The sequence below is a fragment of the Cherax quadricarinatus genome, chromosome 36, assembly GCF_038502225.1.
Source record: "Cherax quadricarinatus isolate ZL_2023a chromosome 36, ASM3850222v1, whole genome shotgun sequence".
Taxonomy (NCBI): domain Eukaryota; kingdom Metazoa; phylum Arthropoda; class Malacostraca; order Decapoda; family Parastacidae; genus Cherax; species Cherax quadricarinatus.
The window spans coordinates 30276778-30302844 of NC_091327.1; the positions used below are offsets into that span (position 1 = coordinate 30276778).

At 38.3% G+C, this 26067-nt stretch overlaps 1 protein-coding gene across 7 annotated transcripts in view; it reads right to left on the reverse strand.

Annotated features, from left to right (window-relative positions):
- LOC128691456 (COP9 signalosome subunit 7) overlaps positions 1 to 26067 on the reverse strand; it is a 155632-nt gene that overhangs the window by 58935 nt on the left and 70630 nt on the right. For 3 of the 7 annotated variants that reach the window (XM_070091626.1, XM_070091627.1, XM_070091624.1), the window contains one exon: positions 21388 to 21465. The exons of 2 other annotated variants lie outside the window; for them this stretch is intronic. In XM_070091626.1, the coding sequence (XP_069947727.1) occupies positions 21388 to 21465 (78 nt within the window). Of the gene's footprint in view, positions 1 to 21387; positions 21466 to 25430; positions 25525 to 26067 lie in introns of all 7 variants that reach the window. 2 more of the 7 variants (XR_011392828.1, XR_011392827.1) reach the window with 2 other exon arrangements.

The following is a 26067-nucleotide window of genomic DNA, read 5'->3' on the forward strand; positions in this document are numbered from 1 at the left end:
CTTTAGCTTAAGTTCGATGCTTGCTATTTCTCTGACCAGTGTCTCCCTACGCATTTCAGATATATTGACCTCTTTTAGCCGCTCTGTTATTCTTTTCCATCGCCTGTAAAGGGAGCGCCTGTCTCTTTCTATTTTACATCTACTCCTCCTTTTTCTTAGAGGAATAAGCCTTCGGCATACATCGAGTGCCACCAAGTTAATCTGTTCTAGGCATAAGTTGGGGTCTGTGTTGCTTAGTATATCTTCCCAGCTTATATCGGTTAGGACTTGGTTTACTTGGTCCCACTTTATGTTTTTGTTATTGAAGTTGAATTTGGTGAATGCTCCCTCGTGACTAATCTCATTGTGTCGGTCTGGGGCTCCGTGCATACATGTCTGAACCTCAATTATGTTGTGATCTGAGTGATATGGTGACATTTCTTATCAGATCATCATTGTTAGTGAAGATGAGGTCTAGTGTATTCTCCAGTCTAGTAGGCTCTATTATTTGCTGGTTTAAATTGAATTTTGTGCAGAGATTTAAAAGCTCGTGTGAGTGTGAGTTTTCATCAGAGCTGCCTCCTGGTGTTATTACTGCAACAATATTATTTGCTATATTCCTCCATTTTAGATGCCTTAACCCTTTGACTGTTTCAGGCCCCTCTCTGAAACTGTCATTCTATGTCGCTCAATTTTTGAAAAAAAAAATTATTTTTTCTTATGAAATGATAGAGAATCTTTTCCCGATGGTAATGACACCAAAAGTTCGAAATTTGGTCGAAAACTCGTGGAATTATGCTCCCGCGAAGTTAGCGGTCTCGGCGACATATGCGTATCGGCGATTTTGCCGACTTTGAGCCCTATTTTCAGCCAATTCCATTGTTCCAGTTGATCAAACTCATAGCTATTTCTTTAGAACTCCATTTTATCTATCAGCTGAGTACAAGAAACCTCCCATTTACTAATTTGGACTACCCAATATGGTGGTCAGAAATTGGCAATTTGGCCAATTTCACACAAAATAAAAAAGATGCCAAATTCAAAATAGGGTCCAGAATAAACAAGGTAGACATTCGTGGCACTAAAATAACATATGCTCTGTTCATTAGTCACATCTCTAGGCCCCTCTTATATTATTATTGCTTTCTATTTTGATTTTTTATTCATACAAAAAAATACAAAATTTACTGTTATGCAGACGACTGCATTATTGTAAAAATGGTATAAATAATATCAGTGCACTAGTGAAAGAATATTAGACTCCCCAGTTGACGTGTATTGGACGTGTGGTGTGATTTATTTACTCTTGAACATTGGTAAAAATCGAACATTTCCGCTACTTTGAGCTCAGTTTCAAGGTCGTTTTCATCGTAAAAGTAATGAAAATCATCTCTATTTCTGTAATATGTTTTCCATTTTATCACCTAAGACCATGAAAACGTGAATACAATGATAAATACTATACGAAAATACACCTCAAAGTCGGCGTTTTATTCCAAAAAAAACGATCAGAGTTTTTTTTTTTCTCATTACGCAATGTGTGCTGCAGGATTTTTTTTATGTGGTGCACACTGACCACACAGACCCATTCTCTCACATGTGGGCCTACCAGCTTTCTCCCACTTGATTTGAAGCCGCTAGAATTATTGAGTATATATACGTCAGAAACATTGGCTCGTAAGACGTATTTATACGTCGAAAACAGTCAAAGGGTTAAGTTGAAATCCCGCAGGAGCAAGATGTTGAGTGCAGGAGCTGGAAGATTTTCCAGACAGTGGTCAATTTTTAACAGCTGTTCCTGGAATTGCTGGGATGTTGCATCCGGAGGCTTGTAGACTACCACAATGACTAGGTTTTGGTTCTCGACCTTTACTGCTAAAACTTCCACTACATCATTTGAGGCATTAAGCAGTTCTGTGCAAACAAGTGACTCTGCAATGTACAGGCCAACCCCCCCCCCCTTTTGCCTGTTCACTCTGTCACATCTGTATAGGTTGTAACCTGGGATCCATATTTCGTTGTCCAAGTGATCCTTTATGTGGGTCTCAGTGAAAGCCGCGAACATTGCCTTTGCCTCTGCAAGCAGTCCACGGATGAAAGGTATTTTGTTGTTTGTTGCTGGCTTTAGACCCTGTATATTTGCAAACAAGAATGTCATCAGACTGGTGGTATTGTTGGTACTGGGGGAGGGGGTTCCGGCATTAGTATCTGTATCTGTTGGTTTGGAGTGGAGGCCATCGACTGTGATTCCACTCCAGGAATGACCAGATTTGGTGTACAATTTCTGCCATTTCCTGCCAGTTTTTTTTCCTTCCTGGCACTAAAAAACCTCTCCCTCTTGAGTGGCTGTGGCTACCCAGGTTTTCCCATGGCCTGGATGTTTTGTATCTTTTTGTCCCCTTTAGATGGTGTGCCTGGCAATTTAAGTTATAGCACAGTCTTTCCTGCACTGAAGAGGTACACATTTCAGGGTGAAAAAGCTTACAGGAAGGGAGTTTGCATTTTCCTGTTGTCATATGGGCACGGCATTTTCTAGGGTGGTCATAGTTGCACGTCCCGTCTGTTTTTCCAGATTTCCCATGTCTGCAGATACCAAATGCATAGTATGTGCACAGGCTTGGTTTCCGTTTGCCTTGGGTTTCTGTGACTGTATTCCCTGTTGGTGCATGTTTACCTGTCTTATTCCTATCCTCCCTAGCACCAACAATGGAGCTCCCACCAGTTGTTTTTGGTAATTTATCCTCACTATTGCTAGTGGAGTCCTCTTGTTTGCTATTTCCTGTGGTATTTCTAGTTTGCAATATTGGTTTTATCTTATCTTTGACTACACTTGTTTCCCCACTATGGCTCCTGTCCCCTATGAGGTCATTTATATGTATTCCTTCCTGCGTATAATTCCCAACTACCTGGACAAAATCTCCAGCTTCACCATTACTGTCTCCCAGGACAGCACCTCCAGCTTCACCATTACTGTCTCCCAGGACAGCACCTCCAGCTTCACCATTACTGTCTCCCAGGACAGCACCTCCAGCTTCACCATTACTGTCTCCCAGGACAGCACCTCCAGCTTCACCATTACTGTCTCCCAGGACAGCACCTCCAGCTTCACCATTACTGTCTCCCAGGACAGCACCTCCAGCTTCACCATTACTGTCTCCCAGGACAGCACCTCCAGCTTCACCATTACTGTCTCCCAGGACAGCACTATCAGCCCCACATTTACTGACTACCAGGGCATCACCTCCAGCCTTACAGTTTCTGACTACATGGCCAGTATCAAGGGCAGTACCATTCAGCCCAGACTTTTTATGTTCCCATCTGTTGTAGAAAGCTTCCAGGTTTTCTATGAAAGCAGCTTTGATGTTAAATAACTACTGCTACTACAACTACTGATGAAATTAAGACACATGTGTGGCGTCTGGTTGTCTTTGTTGTGGACGTTTCACCATCCAGCGGCTGGCTGGATGGTGAAACGTCTATGATAGGGATGCCCGGGTGTTGCGCATGTGTCTTAATTTCATCTTGTCGGTATTATATACCATTCTTGTACTACTACTACTACCTCCACCTCTTCCTGCCTGTATATAGCCGTCCTGCTCCACTTCTGGTTAGCGTGACTTTGTCAATGGTCCAAGCCGGACCGAAACGTCGTCGTAAGCTTGTCTCTTTTATGTGCGGGTTATTTGTGTATAGCTTTGATGTTATCCTCTTTTAATACCCTTGTGATTTTAGTCCACAGATTTATCTCATTTGGGCATACCCAAAAACACTTCCCTGTTTTAATACTGCTTGTAGCTAGTTCTTGGATATCTGCACAAGGGGCGTGACACCAATTTCCACAAAAATGACAATTTATCCATGTGGAAGCCCGTTTGTTTGATTGACTGCAGACTACACAGAGCTTCATAATGATTTGAATGGTTGATTTACTGTAATTCTATTAGCAACCTCTTGAATACTCTATTAATAACCTCCTTAAATGAAGCTCTAGCTATTTGTATTTTTATTTCTAACTGTACTTGTATATTGGACAGCTTACCAGTGTACGTTCCTGATTTATATTTATTTTTTGTGTTTGATAAGACTACTGCATTAGTGTAAAAAATGGTATAAATAATACTGGCGCACTTGCGAAAGAATATTAGACTCGCCAGTTGACGTGTATTGGACGCTTGGCATGATTTGTTTACTTTTGAACTTTGGTAAAAATCGAACATTTCTGCTACTTTGAGCTCAATTTCAAGATACTTTTCATTGTAAAACCAGTCAAAATCATCTCAATTTCTGTAATATGTCTTCCTTTCTATAAAATGAGACCAAGAAAACTAAAATACAACAATAAATACCATACGAAAATACAGTGCAAAGTCGCTGTTTTATTCCAAAAAAAAACGGTCAAAGATTTTTTTTCTCATTATGCACTGTGTGCTGCAGGATTTTTTTTATACTGTGCACAATGACCACATAGACCCATTCTTTCATATGTAGGCCTACCAGCTTTCTCCCACTAGATTTGAGGGCGCCAGAATTTAGGCATACTAGTACGTCAAAAACCCTGGGTTGTAAGCCGTACTAGTACGGCCGAAACCCTCAAAGGGTTAAATTCATTTACAATTTTTTCAGCTGCATGTTTGTCAGAACTGGCAGCCTCGCCATGCCTTACCACACTGTGTATGCCAGTACAGTGGACCCCTAGATAACGTAATTAATCCATTCCAGAGTGTGTGTTTCACCCCGAATCTGACTTATTCCGAATTAATTTTCCCTATCAGAAATGAAGGAAATCCAATTAATCCGTTCCAGACACCCAAAAGTATTTTTTTTTTTACATGAAATATACATTTCCCTGCACAGAAAACAATGACACATGCTGAGTAAAACATTACTAAAATAAGACTTACCTTTATTGAAGACATTGATGATTGATGAGATGGGAGGAGGGGAGAGGATGGAGGTGTACTATTGTTTGGAAGAGAAAACCCCTTCCATAAAGACTTTAGGTACAAAGTCCTTTTCTGGGGTTACTTTCCTTCTTTGTTTTTTAATGCCACTAGGATCAGCTCGAGTCACTGGACCCTTGACGCACAAATTATGTCCAGACAGCTCTGTTGTCCTAAAATGGGACAAAACACTCACATTGTAGATATTGCCAGCACAGCTTGCAACAGCTGTGTCAGGGTGACGTTCATCCATAAATGCTTGTACCTTTGTCTACACTGTACAAATATCCTTAATCGTTGAAGAAGGCAACTTCCTCCATCTCTCTTCCTCCACCTCTGAAGCAAATATGTCCAGACAGCTCTGTTTCTGGTGTGTCTTAAAGATTTCCCTAAAATGGGACAAAACACTCTCATTGTAGATATTGCCAGAATGGCTTGCAACAGCTGTGTCAGGGTGATGTTCATCCATAAATGCTTTTACCTTTGTCTACACTGTACAAATATCCTTAATCGTTGAAGAAGGCAACTTCCTCCACCTCTGAAGCAAATTCCTGAGCTGTGGTCTGTTGCTGTTGCACTTGAAGATCTTGTAGTTCTGTAGTGGTTAGCTCTTCATTGTGGTCCTCAGCCAACTCTTCCACATCCTCCAAACTCACATCCAACCCCATGGAATTCCCCAATGCCACAATAGATTCCACAACTGGCACAGGCTCCTCAGGATAAGCCCCAAACCCTTCAAAATCCCTCTCCTGTACACATTCTAGCCACAATTTTCTCCAAGCAGAGTTCAAAGTCCTGCAAGTCACTCCCTCCCAAGCCTTACTTATAAGGTTTATGCAACTGAGGATACTGAAGTGATCTTTCCAAAACTCTCTTAGGGTCAATTCAGTGTCTGAGGTCACTTCAAAGCACTTTTGAAACACTGCTTTAGTGTACATTTTTTTGAAATTTGAAATGACCTGCTGGTCCATGGGCTGGAGGAGAGGAGTGGTATTAGGGGGCAAGAACTTCACTTTGATGAAACGAAACTCTGGCACCATTCGTTCTTCCAAGTCTGGAGGATGAGCAGGAGCACTGTCCATTACCAGGAGGCACCTGAATTCCAATTTATTTCCCAGGAGCTATTTTTTCACACTGGGGCCAAACACCTCATGGAACCAATCAAGGAACATGTCCCTCGTGACCCATGCCTTACTGTTTGCCCTCCGCATCACACACAATTTACTCTTGACGACACTGTTTTTCTTGAACACTCTGGGATTTTCAGTGATAGACCAGTAAAGGCTTCACTTTCAAATCCCCACTAGCATTACTACAAAACATGAGAGTTAGCCTCTCTTTCACAGGCTTGTGTCCTGGGAGTGCCTTTTCCTCCTGAGTAATGTAGGTCCTGTTTAGTATTCTCTTCCAAAACAGGCCTGTTTCATCACAATTGAACACTTGTTGGAGTTTAAATTTTTCAGCCTCTATGTACCCCTTAGAGTCCTGAACATATTTTTCAGCCGCTTTTTTATCAGAACTGGCAGCCTCACCATGCCTTATCACACTGTGTATGCCCCTACGATTCTTAAATCTCTCAAACAACCCTCTGCTGCCCTTAAATTCACCAATATGAGCACTAGTTCCAGGAATTTTCTTTACAAGATCATCATGCAACTGCCTTGCCTTTTCACATATAACTGACTGCATGACACTATCTCCTATAATTGTTTCTTGTTGATCCACACCAACAAAGTCCCCACACCTTCGAGTATTTGCAATCTCTGTTTCGTAAGCATATTTGCACCTTTCGCAACAGCAGCTTCCTTGATTGCCTTTTTCTTGGTCAAGATAGTAGTGATGGTTGTATGGGGTTTGTTATACAAACTGGCCAGCTTGGAGATACGCACTCCACTTTTGCATTTTGTGATGATCTCTTACTTCAATTCAATAATGTTTCTCACCCTCTTTACAAAAAGGCTGGCACTAGACGCTTTCTTTGGGCCCATGGTGGTTTATTTAGCAGTTACAAGCACTAAAAACAATGGAATAATACAAAATGTATAGCATGTACACTTGGGCTCGTCCTCAATGACTGGTAAACAATGGCACACTGGCTGGGAATGGAGTGTCCAGGCCGCTCACGGTGCATGGACACATTCGGGACAAATGTCTTTTCCAGAGTTCAGTGTCGTTAACCGAGCCAATACAGTGGACCCTCGCATACCGATGGCCTTACATAACGTTAAATCCGCATACCGATATGTTTTATCGCTAAGATTTTGCCTCGCATACCGCTAAAAAACCCACTCAATGCTGTTCGTCCGAGACGCGTCTAATGTGCGGCCTTAGCCAGCCTCACATGTTCCGCCGGTGGCATTGTTTACCAGCCAGCCTCCGCAGTAATATCCAAGCATACAATCGGAATATTTAGTATTATTACAGTGTTTTTGGTGATTTTATCTGCAAAATAAGTGACCATGGGTCCCAAGAAAGCTTCTAGTGCCAACCCTACAGGAATAAGGGTGAGAATTACTATAGAGATGAAGAAAGAGATCATTGATAAGTATGAAAGTGGAGTGCGTGTCTCCGAGCTGGCCAGGTTGTATAATAAACCCCAGTCAACCATCGCTACTATTGTGGGCAACAAAAAGGCAATCAAGGAAGCTGTTCTTGCCAAAGGTTCAACTGTGTTTTCGAAACAGAGATTGCAAGTGATGGAAGATGTTGAGAGACTCTTATTGGTGTGGATAAATGAAAAACAGATAGCAGGAGATAGCATCTCTCAAGTGATCATAAGTGAAAAGGCTAGGAAGTTGCATCAGGATTTAATTAAAAAAATGCCTGCAACTAGTGATGATGTGAGTAAATTTAAGGCCAGCAAAGGTTGGTTTAAGAGATTTAAGAAGCGTAGTGGCATACATAGTGTGATAAGGCATGGTGAGGCTGCCAGTTTGGACCACAAAGCAGCTGAAAAATATGTGCAGGAATTCAAGGAGTACATAGAAAGTGAAGGACTGAAACCTGAACAAGTGTTTAATTGTGATGAAACAGGCCTGTTTTGGAAGAAAATGCCAAGCAGGACCTACATTACTGAGGAGGAAAAGGCACTCCCAGGACATAAGCCTATGAAAGACAGGCTTACTCTGTTGATGTGTTCCAATGCTACTGGTGATTGCAAAGTGAAGCCTTTATTAGTGTATCACTCAGAAACTCCCAGAGCGTTCAGACAAAAGAATATCCTCAAGGCTAATTTGTGTGTGCTGTGGAGGGCAAACAGTAAGGCATGGGTCACTAGGGACTTTTTCTATGACTGGTTACACCAGGCATTTGCCCTCAATGTGAAAGATTACCTAACTGAAAACAAATTAGACCTTAAGTGCCTCCTGGTGTTAGACAATGCCCCTGGTCATCCTACAGACGTGGCAGAGTGACTTTATGGAGACATGAAGTTCATTAAGGTGAAGTTTTTGCCTCCTAATACCACTCCTCTCCTGCAGCCCATGGACCAGCAGGTTATTGCAAACTTCAAAAAACTGTACACAAAAGCTCTGTTTGAAAGGTGCTTTGTAGTGACCTCAGAAACTCAACTGACTCTAAGAGAGTTTTGGAGAGATCACTTTAACCCTTTCAGGGTCCGTCCCGTAGATCTACGGCTTTACGTTCAGGGTCCAAACTGTAGATCTACGTCATGAGCTCAGCTCACTCTGATAAACTGTGAGTGGTACATTTGGGTCTAGATATGAGAGAGTACATCTACGTGGTATGTGTGCACCACATAAAACAAATCCTGCAGCACACTGTGTATAATGAGAGGAAAAAAACTGAGACCATGATTTTCGATTAAAACAGCAACTTTGCAGTGTTTTTTCGTATGTTTTTTATAGTTGTATTTGCGATTTCTTGGTCTCATTTGATAGAATGGAAGACATATTACAGAAATAGAGATGATTTTGATTGGTTTTAGCACTGGAAATGGCTTGAAATTGAGCTCAAAGTAGCAGAAATGTTAAATTTTTGCTGATGTTCAAGAGTAAACAAACGACCTCACATGTCTAATACACGCCAGCTGGTGGGTCTAATATACATTCACAAATGTGGTGATGATATTTATACAATTATTACAATATTGAATAACAGTAAATCTTCTATTTTTTGGTGTGAATAAAAATTCATTATATGAATAAAAAATCAAAATGGAATCTATTTGTAAAGCCTCAAAACATAACTAATGAACAGAGGAAATGTTAGTTTAGTGCCAGGAATACCTACATTGTTTATTCTGGACCCTATTTTGAAATTGGAATATTTTGAACTTTGTGTTAAATTGGCCAAATTACCAACTTCCGATCACTTTATTTTGTAGTTGAAACAGTTGACTTGGCGATTTCTTGTGCTCAATCGATAGAATAGAAGCAATACTAGTGAAATAGCTAAGAATTTGGTCGACTGGAATAATGTAATTGGCCTAAAATGGGAGTCAAGGTCGGCAAAATTGCCGATTCGTAAATATCGCTGACACATCAAAATTCGCGAGAGCATAATTTCGTCAATTTTCCATCAAATTTTGTATTTTTTGTTTTATTACCTTTACAAAAAGATTCTCAAGCATTTCATAAGAAAAAATAACTAATTTTTTTTTTCAATTCTTGGACACTGGGGCACCACTTCAGATTTTGGCCTTGGACCCTGAAGGGGTTAATATCCTCAACTGTGTAAACCTTATAGGTAAGGCTTGGGAGGGAGTGACTAAGAGGACCTTGAACTCTGCTTGGAAGAAACTGTGGCCAGAATGTGTAAACAAAAGGGATTTTGAAGGATTTGAGGCTAACCCTGAGAGGAGTATGCCAGTTGAGGAATCAATTGTGGCATTTTGGAAGTCCTTGGGGTTGGAGGTTAGTGGGGATGATGTGGAAGAGTTGGTGGAGGAGGACAATGAAGAACTATCCACTGATGAGCTGATAGATCAACTTCAACAGCAAGAGGCCAGACCTGAGGAAACTGGTTCGGAGGAGGGGAGAGAGAAATTGAAGAAGTTGTCTACTACAAAGATTAAGGAAATCTGTGCAATGTGGCTGAAAGTGCAAACCTTTATGGATGAAAATCACCCTCACACAGCTATTGCAAGCCGTGCTGGTGACTATTACACTGACAATGTTGTGAAACACTTTAGGGAAGTCATAAAGGAACGAGAGGTACAGGCCACTATGGACAGATATGTTATGCGACAGAAGTCCAGTGACTCTGAAGCTGGTCCTAGTGGCATTAAAAGAAGAAGGGAAGTAACCCCAGAAAAGGACTTGACACCTCAAGTCTTAATGGAATGGGATTCACCTTCTAAACATTAAGACTCTCTCCTCCTCCCATCCCATCAATCATCACCAGATCTTCAATAAAGGTAAGTGTCATGGAATTGTGCATGCCTTTTTCAGTTTGTGTAATAAAATTAATATTTCATGTGGTAAAAATATTTTTTTTTCATACTTTGGGGTGTCTTCCACGGATTAATTTGATTTCCATTATTTCTTATGGGGAAAATTCATCCGCATAACGATAATTTCGCATAACAATGAGCTCTCATGCACGGATTAATATCTTTATGCGGGGGTCCACTGTATTTTGATGCAAAAACGTTACTTAATCTGATTATTACTTAATCCGATGGCGTCTTAATCCGGGGGTCCGCTGTACACTTCTTAAATCTGTCAAACCAGCCTCTGCTGGCCTTAAATTCACTAATATCAGCACTCATTGAAGGCATTTGCTTTATGAGATTGTCATGCAACTGCCTTACCTTTTCACAAATGAGCGACTCCGAAACACTATCACCCGCTATCTGTTTATTGTTGATCCATACCACCAACAACTTCTCAACCTCTTAGATTGTTTGTGATCTATTTTTGGTTAACATGGCTACACGTTTTGCAACATTAGCTTCCTTGATTTCTTTTCTCTTCACCAGGATAGAAGTGATTGTTCATTTGTTTTTGCCATACATCCAGGCAAGCTCCACAACTCGCACACCACACTCGTATTTTTGTACTACAGTGGAACCTCAAATATCAAACTTTCTTCGTTCCAGACAGCTGTTCGAGTGCTGTTACCGAACGAATTTATTCCCATCAGGAATAATTTAAATTAGATTAGTTCATTTCAGACCCTCAAAAATACACTTATAAAAGCACTTACAAAAATACACTTACATAATTGGTTGAGTAAAAGGACACAAGTGCAACTAATGTGACATTTTATTGTGGAAACATTTCGCTCTCCAGGAGCTTTGTCAAGCCGTTACAAACAGTACACGGACACAGAGGGTATATATAGGCTCAGAGTGAGGTGCAATACTAGTGGTAGTACAGGTCCTCCATCACAAATCCGGCATCATTGGGACCTGCAGTGTGCCGGTTTACTGAGTTTGCCGAATTACAGAGTGGTTAGGTTAGAATACACTTAATAAAATTAACCATCTTGACTTACACAGTTCATTGAACATCGGCAAAATTCGAACATTTCTGCTACTTTGAGCTCAATTTCAAGGTACTTTTCGTCATGAAAGCAATCAAAATCATGTCTATTTCTGTAATATATCTTCCATTATATCAAATGAGTCCAAAAAATGAGAATACAACCATAAAAACCATACGAAAATATACTGCAAAGAGGCGGCTAATGGCTGATAAGTGAACTCCCTTATTTATCGTCCGTCTTTTTTATTTTTGTTGTACGGTAAGAAGCATCTTTCCATCATACAATGCCCAAGTTTCAATGAGATAGCCCAACAAACAACCGAGAAAAAAAAAATTTACCAAAAATCATATATGGCAAGCCCAAGCCAGGTACTGGAAATAAGTCACTTTGTCTGACTTTTCTGGGTTATCCTAGGTTATCTATACATACACTGCTATGTATGATAATCTATGTAACTGTATTTGTGTATACCTGAATAAACTTATTTACTTCTAGTCTGTCGACTGAGTACAAGAAACCGCCCATTCACTTATTTCAACTACCCAATGAAGTGGTCAGAAATTGGCAATTTGGCCGATTTCACACAAATTTCAACAGATGCCAATTTCAAAATAGGATCCCGAATCAACAATGCAGACATTCCTGGCACTAAAATAACATTTTCACTCTTCATTAGTCATGGCTACAGGCCCCTCTTATATTACTCTTGCTTTTCATTTGGAATTTTTATTCACAAAAAAAAAAAAAAAAAAGATTTACTCTTATGCAGACTGCTGCATTATTGTAATAATTGTATAAATAATGTCAATCCATTCTTGACTCAGTACTGGAATTTAGACTGGCAGGCGGACAGGTATTGGATGGTGACGTGATTTGTTTACTCTTGAGCTTCGCTAAAGGATAGAACATTTTCGCTACTGTGAGCGCAATTTCAAGGTACTTTTCATCATGAAAGCAATCAAAATCATATCTATTTCTGTAATATATCTTTCATTTTATCAAATGAGACCAAAAAAATGAGAATATAAAGATAACAACCATACAAAAATATACCACTAAGTGGCCGCTAATGGCTGAGAAGTGAACTCCGCTATTTATGGTCTGATTTCTTTCATTTTTGGTGTACGTGAAGAAGTATCTTTCCATCATACATTGCCCAAGTTTGAATAAGATAACCCAACAAACAACTGAGAAAATAAAAATAATAATATTATAATAATAATAATAATAATAATAATAATAATAATATCTTTATTTACTACACGTACATGTACAAGGTATACAGGCCTAGCTGACATCAGTGACATACTACTGTATAGAAAGGCACTTGTTATGCTGAGTATTTCAAGAAAATTAGGTCAGTGTCCCAGGATAACACCCACACTAGTCGACTAACACCCAGGTACCCCATTTACTGATGGGTAAACATAGACAACAGGTGTAAAGAAACACGCCTTATGTTTCTACCATGGCTGGGAATCAAATATTTACCAAAAATCATATAGGCTAACCCAAGCCAGGTACTAAAAATAAGCCACGTTGACTTTTTTTGGGTTATCCTAGGTTCTCTACACATATGCTGCTGTGTGTGATAATCTATATAGAGAAAATAACTTTTTTGTTTCATGTTTATGGTGCAGTACGAGTGTATATCACAGTTAGCCCTGTGCTATACTCCGTTTTCTCTAATATAAGCCACCAAGACAGGGATAGGAGAATGTGTTTGTATACCATATCCTCTTCATACGTCCATCGAACTGCTCAGTGTTATGCCAAGTATTATTTATTCTGGAGTATTTAACATGTTTTATGTTATTTATATTGTTTCTTATGTCATATTAGATCAATTGTGATAGGCAAATAAGCTGTAGTGTTGATATTAGCATAATAATAAAGCATATTCTCCTGCTTCATGACTGAGCTCATGGCAACCGACAGTGGCTTCAAAACCACCTTATCTTTAATGGATAATGTACTGTGTAGGTGCTTTTCATAATGAGAAGCATTTCTTTTATTCATTGGAACCATGGCTAGGGCTAAAAGTAAGCAGGTTAAAACAATAAATGGAGAAAAAGAAATTAGAATGACTTATGCAGCAATTAGCACCACCAAATAGTACCAGCAGGTTGGTGTGGCGACCCTGGAAATTTGAAATTATGCTAACCAAAATTAGTGCCGAATAACTGAAGGAACCGAATAACTGATTGCCGGATTTGTGATGGCGGACCTGTAGTAGTAGTAGTAGTAGTAGTAATATAATATGTTAGAACAATTAACTTGCACATGATTAAAGGATATAAAACCTATTACTTGGGAAACATAAAAATAGGTTGGACAAATATTTCTATTTGAGTCTGGGTAGAGAAGGCCTGTTTCAATGTTCATTCTCTGTAATGTGCTTGTGTAGTATTAACAGGAGAGGCTATGTGATGGCAGGGTTTACTGTTTTCAGGAGGATTCTTGCTAAGACTTCAGAGATGGTGAAGCTGCCTTTGTTTCGTTTAATTGTATTAGAAGTGGCTATTAGTGAAGATTCAAGGCACTTACATCTGCGGAAATTAGTTTCTTTGATCACTAGTTGGGCGTCCCTGAACTTCATGAGATGACTGGTGGAATTTCAGTTTTGTACACAGGCGTTGTTCAAGTTATCGTTCCTACATGCGTAAATGTGTTCATTGAGGCGGGTGTCGAGGTTTCTTGCTGTTTCACCTACATAAATCTTGTTGCAGCCTCCACAGAGCAAAACAGCAAGAAACCTCGACACCCACCTCAATGAACACATTTGCGCATGTAGGAACGATAACTTGAACAGTGCCTGTATACAACACCGAAATTCCACCAATCATCTCATGATGTTCAGGAACGCCCAACTAGTGATCAAAGAATCTAATTTCCACAGACGCAAGTGCCTTGAAACTTCACTAATAGCCGTTTCTAATACAATTAAACAAAACAAAGGCAGCTTCACCATATCTGAAGTCTTAGCAAGAATCTTCCTGAAAACAGTAAACCCTGCCATCACACAGTCTCTCCTGTTAATACTACACAAGCATATTAACAGAGAATGAACACTGAAACAGGCCTTCTCTACCCAGCCTCCAATAGAAATATTTGTCCAACCTATTTTTATGTTTCCCAAGTAATAGCTTTTATATCCTTTTACTCATGTGCAAGTTAATTGTTCTAACATATTATATTACTAATACTACTACTACTTATATCACTACTACTACTACTACTACCACTAGTATTGCACCTCACTCTGAGCCTATATATACCCTCTGTGTCTATGTACTGTTTGTAATGGCTTGACAAAGCTCCTAGAGAGCGAAACGTTGCCACAATAAAATGTCACAATAGTTGCACTTGTGTCCTTTTACTTTACATATTGTCGGTAATTGTACCAACTTTATTATAATTGGTCGAGTTGGGAGCAGTTCAATATTTGAGGTTCCACTGTATTTCTTTCTTCACTTCTATGGTGTTTCTCACTTTCTTTACGAAAGGGGTGCTACTAGGAAGTTTCTTTGGGCCCATGGTGACTTATTTCATAGTTGCACTCAATAAACAAGCACCAAACACAATTAATTAATTGTGAAAGGTTTAGATGAGTGCATAGGGTAATGTTCAAAGAAAAACAAGCAGCCAGGCTGACTCATGATGCCTGCGTGGGAAGGCATGCAGGCGCAGGCAGGCGGACAGGTCTGGTATGCGGGATGAAACATGAGGCACAGTGTGAAACTCGGGACAAAATTTAGCTGAAAAACGGTTCTAAACTCGAAGCGTACAATACTCTGGGTGGATGAAACTCGGGGTTCCACTGTACAAGGAATGAAGTGCCCCAATCAACATTAAATGCAGGCAGGGAAAAGTAATGGCCTAGTGTGGCAAATACTTGTACACATTTTCCCTCACAGTTGAGAGACACATCCAGAAAATTGTTCAGCTGGCAGAAATTGCCAGGCGAGGACTTGGAAGATATGGTGGAAGATGAAGTGAATGAGCTCTTAGACGATAATGATGAATACAGAAATCTAGAATGTTGGCAGAACTCAATGCCCAGATACAAGGCAGACAGATAACAGATGAAGATAAGGAAGAAGACCCCAAAAAAAAAACAATTAACATTGCAATAGTTATGTAAGCAATTCTTTGTTGCTGGTAAACTATCAGATTTTTTCACTAAAGAGGACTCTGACAAATCTAGAAGCACTACTCTTAAATGGGAGCCAGAGAAGCTGACGATGCTTTACCATTATCTATATAAAATACTGCAGGGTAAAAAGAGACCAAAGATGCATTACAGAATTTCTCACTACTCCAGTACAATCATCAACATCAGTACCAGAACATCAACTTCAGCTAACAATCCACAATCTTCCACCTAACCCTAGTAGGACTACACCATTCTTCTCTACTCCTTTCAAAATCATTGACATACTCAATGGTACTAAAGATGAATACAATATTACTGTATTAAAATGGTGGTGTAGGATGTTGTATCAGGAAGATGTAGAGAGATATGCCAACTATGGGTCAATATGGCATAAACCCCTAGCAAAGAAACAACTGCCATGGCTGCATCTCGCTTAAACAGCTTTTTTATGTTCACCAATTAGAGGCACAGAAACGTATAATTATGATAATGTATGATACCGGGTTACTAACCTTTGGGGATAATATCTGAATCAAGTTGTCTTTTACTGATCTTTTAATAATTCTTGATATTAATACACTAAATATTCTCTTCAAAATTTTTTACGTGTGTTTTATATTAGTAATTAAACATTCATAAGTTATATAAATTTTGGAAAACACTGGTTGTTTAAAAAAGACTGTCTCAAGGACATGATTTCCTGTAGCTCAACAAGAATTGTATGAGGTTGGGGTTAGTGGGGACTGTGGCACAACCATGGGGAGGAGGGGGGAAAAGGGGGTTAATGCCCCCTTAGAAGTAAATATTTTTTCTTTATTTTTCCAATTAATGGCTAATATTCACTGTTTGATACTGATCAGTGACCAAGAAAGCACAGGTTTCAGAAATTTCACGTACTATACATACTGAAAAATATGTTTTTTAAAAATTATTTCTTTGAATTTTTCAGCATCTTATGATTTTTAAGCCCCTCCCAGATTGAAATCCTGGCTGCTCACTGGATGGGGTCACCATTTGTGGTCTGGTGAGCCTATTGTGAAAACTGACATAAGTTACTACCCAAATTTCACAAATTAATGTTTTTAGATTTACAGAGAATAATATCATGAGTTTTTGCATGCCATGTTAAAAAAATGACCTTTTTTGGATTATGGTTAAACAACATTGCACTATGTACTTTTGTAACAAGAGGGGGTTTACTGTGTTTGCCATTTTCCTAGCTGAATTCAGCATTTATAAGTCATTAATTGTTCCAAGGTGCCAATGTCAAAAGTATGGAGCACTATAAGTTGAGGACCTACTCTATTTTGCTCAAAATATGCTTAATGACTTTCCTACACCCAAAACTCACTCTTTCTATAACAAATGTCAATATTAGCCAGATTAGATATATACAGAAGTAGATATATAATCTGTAATACAAAATAAACCCAAATCTGGAACAAAATTTACTATGCAGACAATTTTGTATTAGTCATGGATTCCAAATTTGTAGAACCTCTAAGAACACAACCCATACAAATTCAGGGATTCAACTGTACTAGGACTGAAAAAGCCTAGAGTAGCCAACCTCTTTGCCTCTTTACTACATCTGCAACTGAAGCTGGGAACTATGGCATCAGTTGAGGCTGGCCTCACCAACAACTATGTTCTTCTGCTCTGACACTGAAACATGTTTCAGTGTACTAATACTTCAAGCTGTAACTCGTATACATAGCCTCCAGGTATACCTACACTAATTAAATTAACCCTTTCAGGGTCCAAGGCCCAAATCTGGAGTCACGCACCAGTGTCCAAGAATTTTCAAAAAAAAAAATTGTTATTTTTTCTTATGAAATCGTAGAGAATCTTTTTGTGAAGGTAATAAAACAAAAAGTACGAAATTTGGTGGAAAATTGACGAAATTATGCTCTCGCGAATTTTGATGTGTCAGCGATATTTACGAATTGGCGATTTTGCCGACTTTGACTCCCATTTTAGGCCAATTACATTATTCCAATCAACCAAATTCTTAGCTATTTCACTAGTATTACTTCTATTCTATCGATTGAGCACAAGAAATCGCCAAGTCAACTGTTTCAACTACAAAATAAAGTGATCGGAAATTGTTAATTTGGCCAATTTAACACAAAGTTCAAAATATTCCAATTTCAAAATAGGGTCCAGAATGAACAATGTAGGCATTCCTGGCACTAAACTAACATTTCCTCTGTTCATTAGTTATGTTTTGAGGCTTTACAAATAAATTCCATTTTGATTTTTTATTCACATAATGAATTTTTATTCACACCAAAAAATAGAAGATTTACTGTTATGCAATACTGTAATAATTATATAAATATCATCACCATATTTGTGAATGTATATTAGACCCACCAGCTGACGTGTATTAGATGTGTGAGGTCGTTTGTTTACTCTTGAATATCGGCAAAAATTTAACATTTCCGCTACTTTGAGCTCAGTTTCAAGCCATTTCCAGTGCTAAAACCAATCAAAATCATCTCTATTTCTGTAATATGTCTTCCATTCTATCAAATGAGACCAAGAAATCGCAAATACAACTATAAAAAACATACGAAAAAACACTGCAAAGTTGCTGTTTTAATCGAAAAATCATGATTTCATTTTTTTTCTCTCATTATACACAGTGTGCTGCAGGATCTGTTTTATGTGGTGCACACATACCACATAGATGTATTCTCTCATATCTAGGCCCAAATGTACCACTCACAGTTTATCAGAGTGAGCTGAGCTCATGGCGTAGATCTACGGTTTGGACCCTGAACGTACAGCCGTAGATCTACGGGACGGACCCTGAAAGGGTTAAAAAAGTTCTAATGAACCCTAGACAAATAGAGAATCATTTCCCTTCGTACCTTCCCCAAGGGTGGTAAGTCCCTTGATGCTAGTGAGGGGCTCTTGATCTGAAGAATATGATTACACCTGTCTCCCATTCCCCAAGTACTGTATGACCCCTATGGGTTTAGAGCTTCTCCATAAACAAATTAATTCACTTCACAAAATAAACAAAGTATGAAAGAAAACAAAGAATTGTAATTATTAAAAATCTTGCCTCTTATTACCTCTCCAGGGAGATGCCTTAATGCTAGTGAGGAGGGGGAGGCTCTTGATCCAAGAAACTGGAATCATCCTTCCCTTCCTTGAATCAAACCTGAATGCCTCCCATTCCCCAGGTTGTAGATGACCCCTAAGGGTTTAGTAATACCCCCCTTCCTTCCCCCTGATTAAAACTGATGGTCTCCTATTAATTCCATTAAGTGAAAGGTTTATTATATGCAATATCAGATGTAACAAAATTAGTTACCTCAAAGTTTTCTACATTTTTTTTTTTACCCCAGCAGATCTGCAAGGGTTACAGGGTTACGTAAAGAAGAAAACACTGGTCATCACTCATTCAAAAATGTTTATGTATGAGCTTAATTGAAAAGTCTGAAAATGAGGCTAATTTTTGGCTGCAGTGTGGATGCAACCAAGTACCCCAATGACAATGAGTCACTTCAAATGACTTTTTTTTTGGGTTATACTAGGTAATTTACACATATGTTAAACTATGTATGATAACTGTACTTATGAATACCTGTACCTAAATAAACTTATTAACTACCAACTTGACTTGTAACTACAAGATGTTATTAATGATGTTAGAACTGAAATATTATGCTTAAAGTTTTTGCAATGATCTTTTGTTGTTTAAATTTGTAACGTTTCCAGCGAATTACATGAAAAAAATGAGCATATTGGGTCATAACACTCTTTCCTCCACCAAACTTTTTTTTTTTTTTGGATGATAAGAACCAACACTGACCTTTGTAGCAACAATGACCTTTCTTTACATATTCTTGCAGTTCCTGGGGGTATTTATCTCAATTTTTTTTCATGTGCATGTTTCCTTTGCATTACACTCGCACACATTGAACTTTGTGCCAACTGTCTAATGGATTCCATTTTATTGGCCGTCTGTCTATCTACTTAATTCTCTCTCTCTCCTTGGCATTTCCTTGCCTGAAATGCACTGTATACCAGTGGCTTCCTTTTTGCCTTCCAATATTTTATTAAATGTAAACATCATTTATTGTACCACAAAAATAAATAAAAATTTGAATGTGAATTATTGCTTCCTTTTGGGCATCTAATATTTTTCTCTCTGTTGGCTCAGTTACTGTTGTTTCTTCTCAAAATATTATGTTTCATACTGTATGTCTTAATCTTATTTGTTTTGAGTTGTATTTTTGTTTGATTTTGTATTAATCTCCTCATCTATTACCCTTGGTTCTTTGTGTACTTGTGAACTTGAGGTTTAAAACGTGCAATATGATGTCTGTCAATACGGTGAATCTTTTCCTCACTCTGCCTAGACTGGTGGTAGCTTTTCAGATAAGGCTAAATTATTTCCAGGGGTAATGTATTTCCAATAATTTTCTATATTTAACCATGTCATCTTATCCTTTAAAACATATCCAGTGGCAAATGTTTATGATGATTCCGGTACATTCAACAAGGAACTTCTACACATTTTATAAAACATACTTCATGTATTCCTTCTGTAAAATTATTTAATTCCCAGTTATTCATGTTTATGTTTCTCTGATGGATTGCTTTCTTTATCTTCTTGAATTATCTGTTGGTTTATTTCAACCATTACCACTACTTGCATTACACATTACATTTAGTCATGTTAGATATGATGATTTACTCTAGGATATACAGTACCTACATTTTTATTTATTCTTGCCAATAAATTCCATAGATAAGCTAAGTCTACCTCAATACTTGTTTTACCAGTGAAGGTCTTATTTTATTTGATTGGCATAATGCCTAGTGGTTAATTTTCCAGTCGATGATTTATAGTGTTTCTTTCAACTACATATTTCTTTTAAAATTTGTATATGTTCTACAGTGGAACCTCGGTTTTCGTCTTTAATTCGTTCAAGAGAGTCTGACAAAAACCGAATTCGATGAAAACTGAAGAAATATTTCCCATAAGAAATAATGTAAATCCAATTAATCCGTTCCAGACACCCAAAAATATTAACAATACATTTTATGGAGAATAACTATAGTTTTACATACAGAAAACAATGAGAAATAAATATAAAGTACTAATGAAGTGGATAAATGACCATTTAAATCACTTTTACCTTTATTGAAGACTCTTGTTGGTGTAGGGAAGACGGCGAGGAGGGGAGAGGGATGAGAGGTTATCTCTACCACCATCACTACCACTCTCTACCATCATCACTACCACCCTCTACCACCATCACTACCACCCTCTACCATCATCACTACCACCCTCTACCATAATCACTACCACCCTCTACCACCATCACAACCATTACCACCCTCTACCACCATCACTACCACCCTCTACCACCATCTCTACCACCCTCTACCACCGTTAAATTCTATCATGTTTCTTGCCTTCTTTATGAAAGGGCTGGCACTCAGAACTTTCTTTGGCCCGATGGTGGCTTATTTAGCAGTCGCACTCAATAAACAAGCACAAAAAAAAAACAATGATTATGAAATGTTATGTATGAATGCGCTGGGTAATGTTCACTTGAGAAACAAAGCCAGACTGACTCAGAATGTGTGTGTGGGATGCTTTGTGTTGGTGCGGGCAGATGGACACGTTCGGTATGAAGGACAAAAACCGAGGTGATGAACGAAAACTGGGACAATATTTTGATGAAAAAAGTTGTTGAAAACTGAATTTGACAAAAGCCAGGGCAAGTGAAAACAAAGGTTCCACTGTATGTCATTATACAGTAGTCTTATTTGTTTATTTGCGTGATTCCTTACTAAAAGTCAAACTATGTACATATACTAAATTAAACAGAAAACCTGGATTGGTTGACCAGCTGGCTCCGGTATACCAGCTGTAGGTATAACCAGTAGGTGCCTTGTATGATCAGTTGGTACCTGGGGACAAATGATAAGAATATGTCTGTTCTTTTTATTTTTTTTTTATTAACACACTGGCCGATTCCCACCAAGGCAGGGTGGCCCGAAAAAGAAAAACTTTCACCATCATTCACTCCATCACTGTCTTGCCAGAAGGGTGCTTTACACTACAGTTTTTAAACTGCAACATTAACACCCCTCCTTCAGAGTGCAGGCACTGTACTTCCCATCTCCAGGACTCAAGTCCGGCCTGCCGGTTTCCCTGAATCCCTTCATAAATGTTACTTTGCTCACACTCCAGCAGCACGTCAAGTATTAAAAACCATTTGACTCCATTCACTCCTATCAAACACGCTCACGCATGCCTGCTGGAAGTCCAAGCCCCTCACATACAAAACCTCCTTTACCTCCTCCCTCCAACCTTTCCTAGGCCGACCCCTACCCCGCCTTCCTTCCACTACAGACTGATACACTCTTGAAGTCATTCTGTTTCGCTCCATTCTCTCTACATGTCCGAACCACCTCAACAACCCTTCCTCAGCCCTCTGGACAAGTTTTGGAAATCCCGCACCTCCTCCTAACTTCCAAACTATGAATTCTCTGCATTATATTCACACCACACATTGCCCACAGACATGACATCTCCACTGCCTCCAGCCTTCTCCTCGCTGCAACATTCATCACCCATGCTTCACACCCATATAAGAGCGTTGGTAAAACTATACTCTCATACATTCCCTTCTTTGCCTCCAAGGACAAAGTTCTTTGTCTCCACAGACTACTAAGTGCACTGCTCACCCTATGATTCTTTTTATTTTTGTTAATTACTATTAGTTAAATTTCAACACTTCACTATTGGAGTTAGCTTGTTCATTTGTTTTGGTCTGGTTTCTATCTACCCTCTATTTGTTTCCTGGAGGGTTTGACCCCAAATAAAGAAATGGCACAGGAGCAAAGTAAGCTTTTATGTAACAAGATTTTGTACCATGTAGATAAATCTTGCCACAATAAAAGCTTGCTCTGCACCTGTGATTTCTTCACAATGGCAGTACATCTTTGTATCCAAGTTCAGCTATATTAAAAGGTATCGAAACTTATGAATGAGCTGCATTCCTGGATTCAACTTATGACTGAGTTATTTGTACCCTTAACCCTTTCAGGGTCCGTCCCGCAGATCTACGGCTTTACGTTCAGGGTCCAAACCGTAGATCTACGTCATGAGCTCAGCTCACTCTGATAAACTGTGAGTGGTACATTTGGGCCTAGATATGAGAGAATACATCTATGTGGTATGTGTGCACCACATAAAACAGATCCTGCAGCACACTGTGTATAATGAGAGAAAAAAACTGAAATCATGATTTTTTGATTAAAACAGCGACTTTGCAGTGTTTTTTCGTATGTTTTTTATAGTTGTATTTGCGATTTCTTGGTCTCAATTGATAGAATGGAAGACATATTACAGAAATAGAGATGATTTTGATTGGTTTTAGCACTGGAAATGGCTTGAAACTGAGCTCAAAGTAGCAGAAATGTTAAATTTTTGCCGATATTCAAGAGTAAACAAACGACCTCACACGTCTAATACACGCCAGCTGGTGGGTCTAATATGCATTCACAAATATGGTGATGATATTTATACAATTATTACAGTATTGCATAACAGTAAATCTTCAATTTTTTGGTGTGAATAAAAATTCATTATGTGAATAAAAAATCAAAATGGAATTTATTTGTAAAGCCTCAAAACATAACTAATGAACAGAGGAAATGTTAGTTTAGTTCCAGGAATACCTACATTGTTTATTCTGGACCCTATTTTGAAATTGGAATATTTCCGATCACTTTAATTTGTAGTTGAAACAGTTGACTTGCTGATTTCTTGTGCTCAATCGATAGAATAGAAGTAATACTAGTGAAATAGCTAAGAATTTGGTTGACTGGAATAATGTAATTGGCCTAAAATGGGAGTCAAAGTCGGCAAAATCGCCGATTCGTAAATATCGCTGACACATCAAAATTCGCGAGAGCACAATTTCATCAATTTTCCATCAAATTTCGTACTTTTTATTTTATTACCTTCACAAAAAGATTCTTTACCATTTCATAAGAAAAAATAACAAATTTTTTTTTTGAAAATTCTTGGACACTGGGGCACCACTTCAGATTTGGGCCTTGGACCCTGAAAGGGTTAACTTATTATTCTATATAAAATAAAAGTATAAAAACAAAACAAAATGACAATTATGTCACACATGTCTGTAATTGAAGTTCAACATTCATTAACAATTATTTTCTCAATACTGTATTAAGTATTTTGGACCTCGACCAAAAATGTAGATCATGGTAACTCGAGTGTCTGTAGGTCAGGGATGCCATGTACTATGTAGAAAAAATATTTTTCTTTTCCTCACTTTGATTATTTAGCCTTTGGGCAGTGTCAATACAGTACACATTTATTTTTTGTTTCCTCCTCCAATAAATTTTGTCAAACTGACATGTCGCTATAGCCTTTCAGTTCTCTTATAGCCCTATTGCTTTTCCTTATGTTTGATCCAACTGAAAGCTAATCATAATTACTTGCTCTGATCTTCTTGTCATCTTTTAAATTTGTCCATATTTTGTAATACATTCCTTATTGTTGAAAAAAGTTAAGAAATTTTTATCTCATTTCTTTTTTTGATTTGTTCTTTTATCTTGTTCCATTCTTTATGTGATTTATTTTTCTATAGAACCAAAAACACTAACCATTTTTTCTGTCAATAATTTCCTTTAATTGTTTAGGATTATTTGGAAGAGTCCCTTCCATCTCTAGTGAAATTAGCTAAAGTGCTTATTTTTTTGCACTTAATACATCTTTTTTCTCATTTCTTCAAATTTTTCAACTGAAAGTGCATAGCTCTCATCTAAGATTCGACAACAGCTTCTCTCTCTTATTTGAATTTTTACTACTTAGTTTAAGGTGGCCCATAGCTTGGTTGGTAGTGCATTCAGCTCACACACTGAGTGTCTGAGGTTCGATCCCCGGTACGGGTGGAAACATTGGGCACCTTTCCTTACACCTGCTGTCCCTGTTCACCTAGCAGCAAATAGGTACCCGGGTGTTAGCTGACTGGTGTCAGTCGCACCCTAGGGGACAAGATTAACCTATGTTGTCCAAAATGCTCTGCATAACCAGGGGCTTTTTATATAGTATGTCACTAACATCAGCTAGGTCTGTATAAGTTGTATCATACACTTGTAGAAATAAAGATAATTTATTTATTTACTTATCTGATCATCACTTATTATTTTGATTTGTTTAACTTATTTCCTCCTGTATAACCTCTAAGTCTAGCTTCATGGTTTTTATCTGAGTAACTAGTTAATAATTTTTTGAGAGAATATCAATTAGTTTCTTTTTGCCTTTCTTGGTATAGCTACTGCCATATTTCTAATTTTCTTACTAATCATGTTTAACTTGAAAACCATACACATTTGTTCAAAGTTGACTGTCTTTGTTTACTTTATATGCCAGTCTATTGGAAGCATTTAATGAATTTACATATTGTTAAAATTTACCTTTTCCTTACTGGTTGTCAAGTGTGTTTATAGATGGACTGGTAGAAAAAGTGAATGTAAGGGATGAGGAAAGAAGCTAGCTTAAAAGGTAGTCAGGTTGATATAAAGTGTGAGTTGCTCTTCCCTGATGACAGTGCTTTTTGGAGGTTTGGGACAGTGTGTAAAAAACAAAACCTAAAAGTGAACATAGAAAAGGGTAAGGTGATCAGACTGAGATGTTAAGGCTATGAAAAACTGAGATTTAAGGCTATGAAAGACTGAGATGTTAAGGCTATGAAAGATTGGACATCAGATTGGAAGATGTATGGCAGAACGGTTTCTGCAATGCAACACAAAGTTAATCATAGATTAGATAAGGAGTAGGGTAGCTGGTGTGTGGGAGATTTTGTGGAAAGAAGTTTATCAAATAACTGTGCCAGTACTTTTATATACCCTAGGTAGTAGGTAGTAGGTTGGTAGACAGCAACCACCCAGGGAGTTACAGGTTGACCATCACTAATCCGGCATCATCGGGACCTGTAGGGTGCCAGATTAGTGATTTTGCCGGATTACAGAGTGGTTAGATTAGAATACATGTACACTTAACCTAACGGCGATATTTACACATCGGCAATTTCACCCACTTTATGCCCTATTATGGCTCATTCCATTGTTCCAGTAAAACAAACTCATAGTTATTTCACTAGTATTCCTTCTATTCTGGCGACAGAGTACATGGAACCTCCCATTTACCTATCTCAACTACCCAATAGTGGTCAGAAATTGATAATTTGGCCAATTTCACACAAATTTCAAGAGATGCCAGTTTCAAAACAGGATTCAGAATAAACAATGCAGACATTCCTAGCACTAAAATAACATTTTCTCTGTTCATTAGTCACATCTCCAGGCCCCTCTCATATTATACTTGCTTTCTATTTGGAATTTTTATTCCCACAAAAAATAGATTTACTGTTATGCAGACCACTGCATTATTGTAATAATTGTATAAATACGTAATGTCAACCCATTCATGACTGCGTATTAGACCGGCCAGTTGGACATGCATTGGAGGTTGAT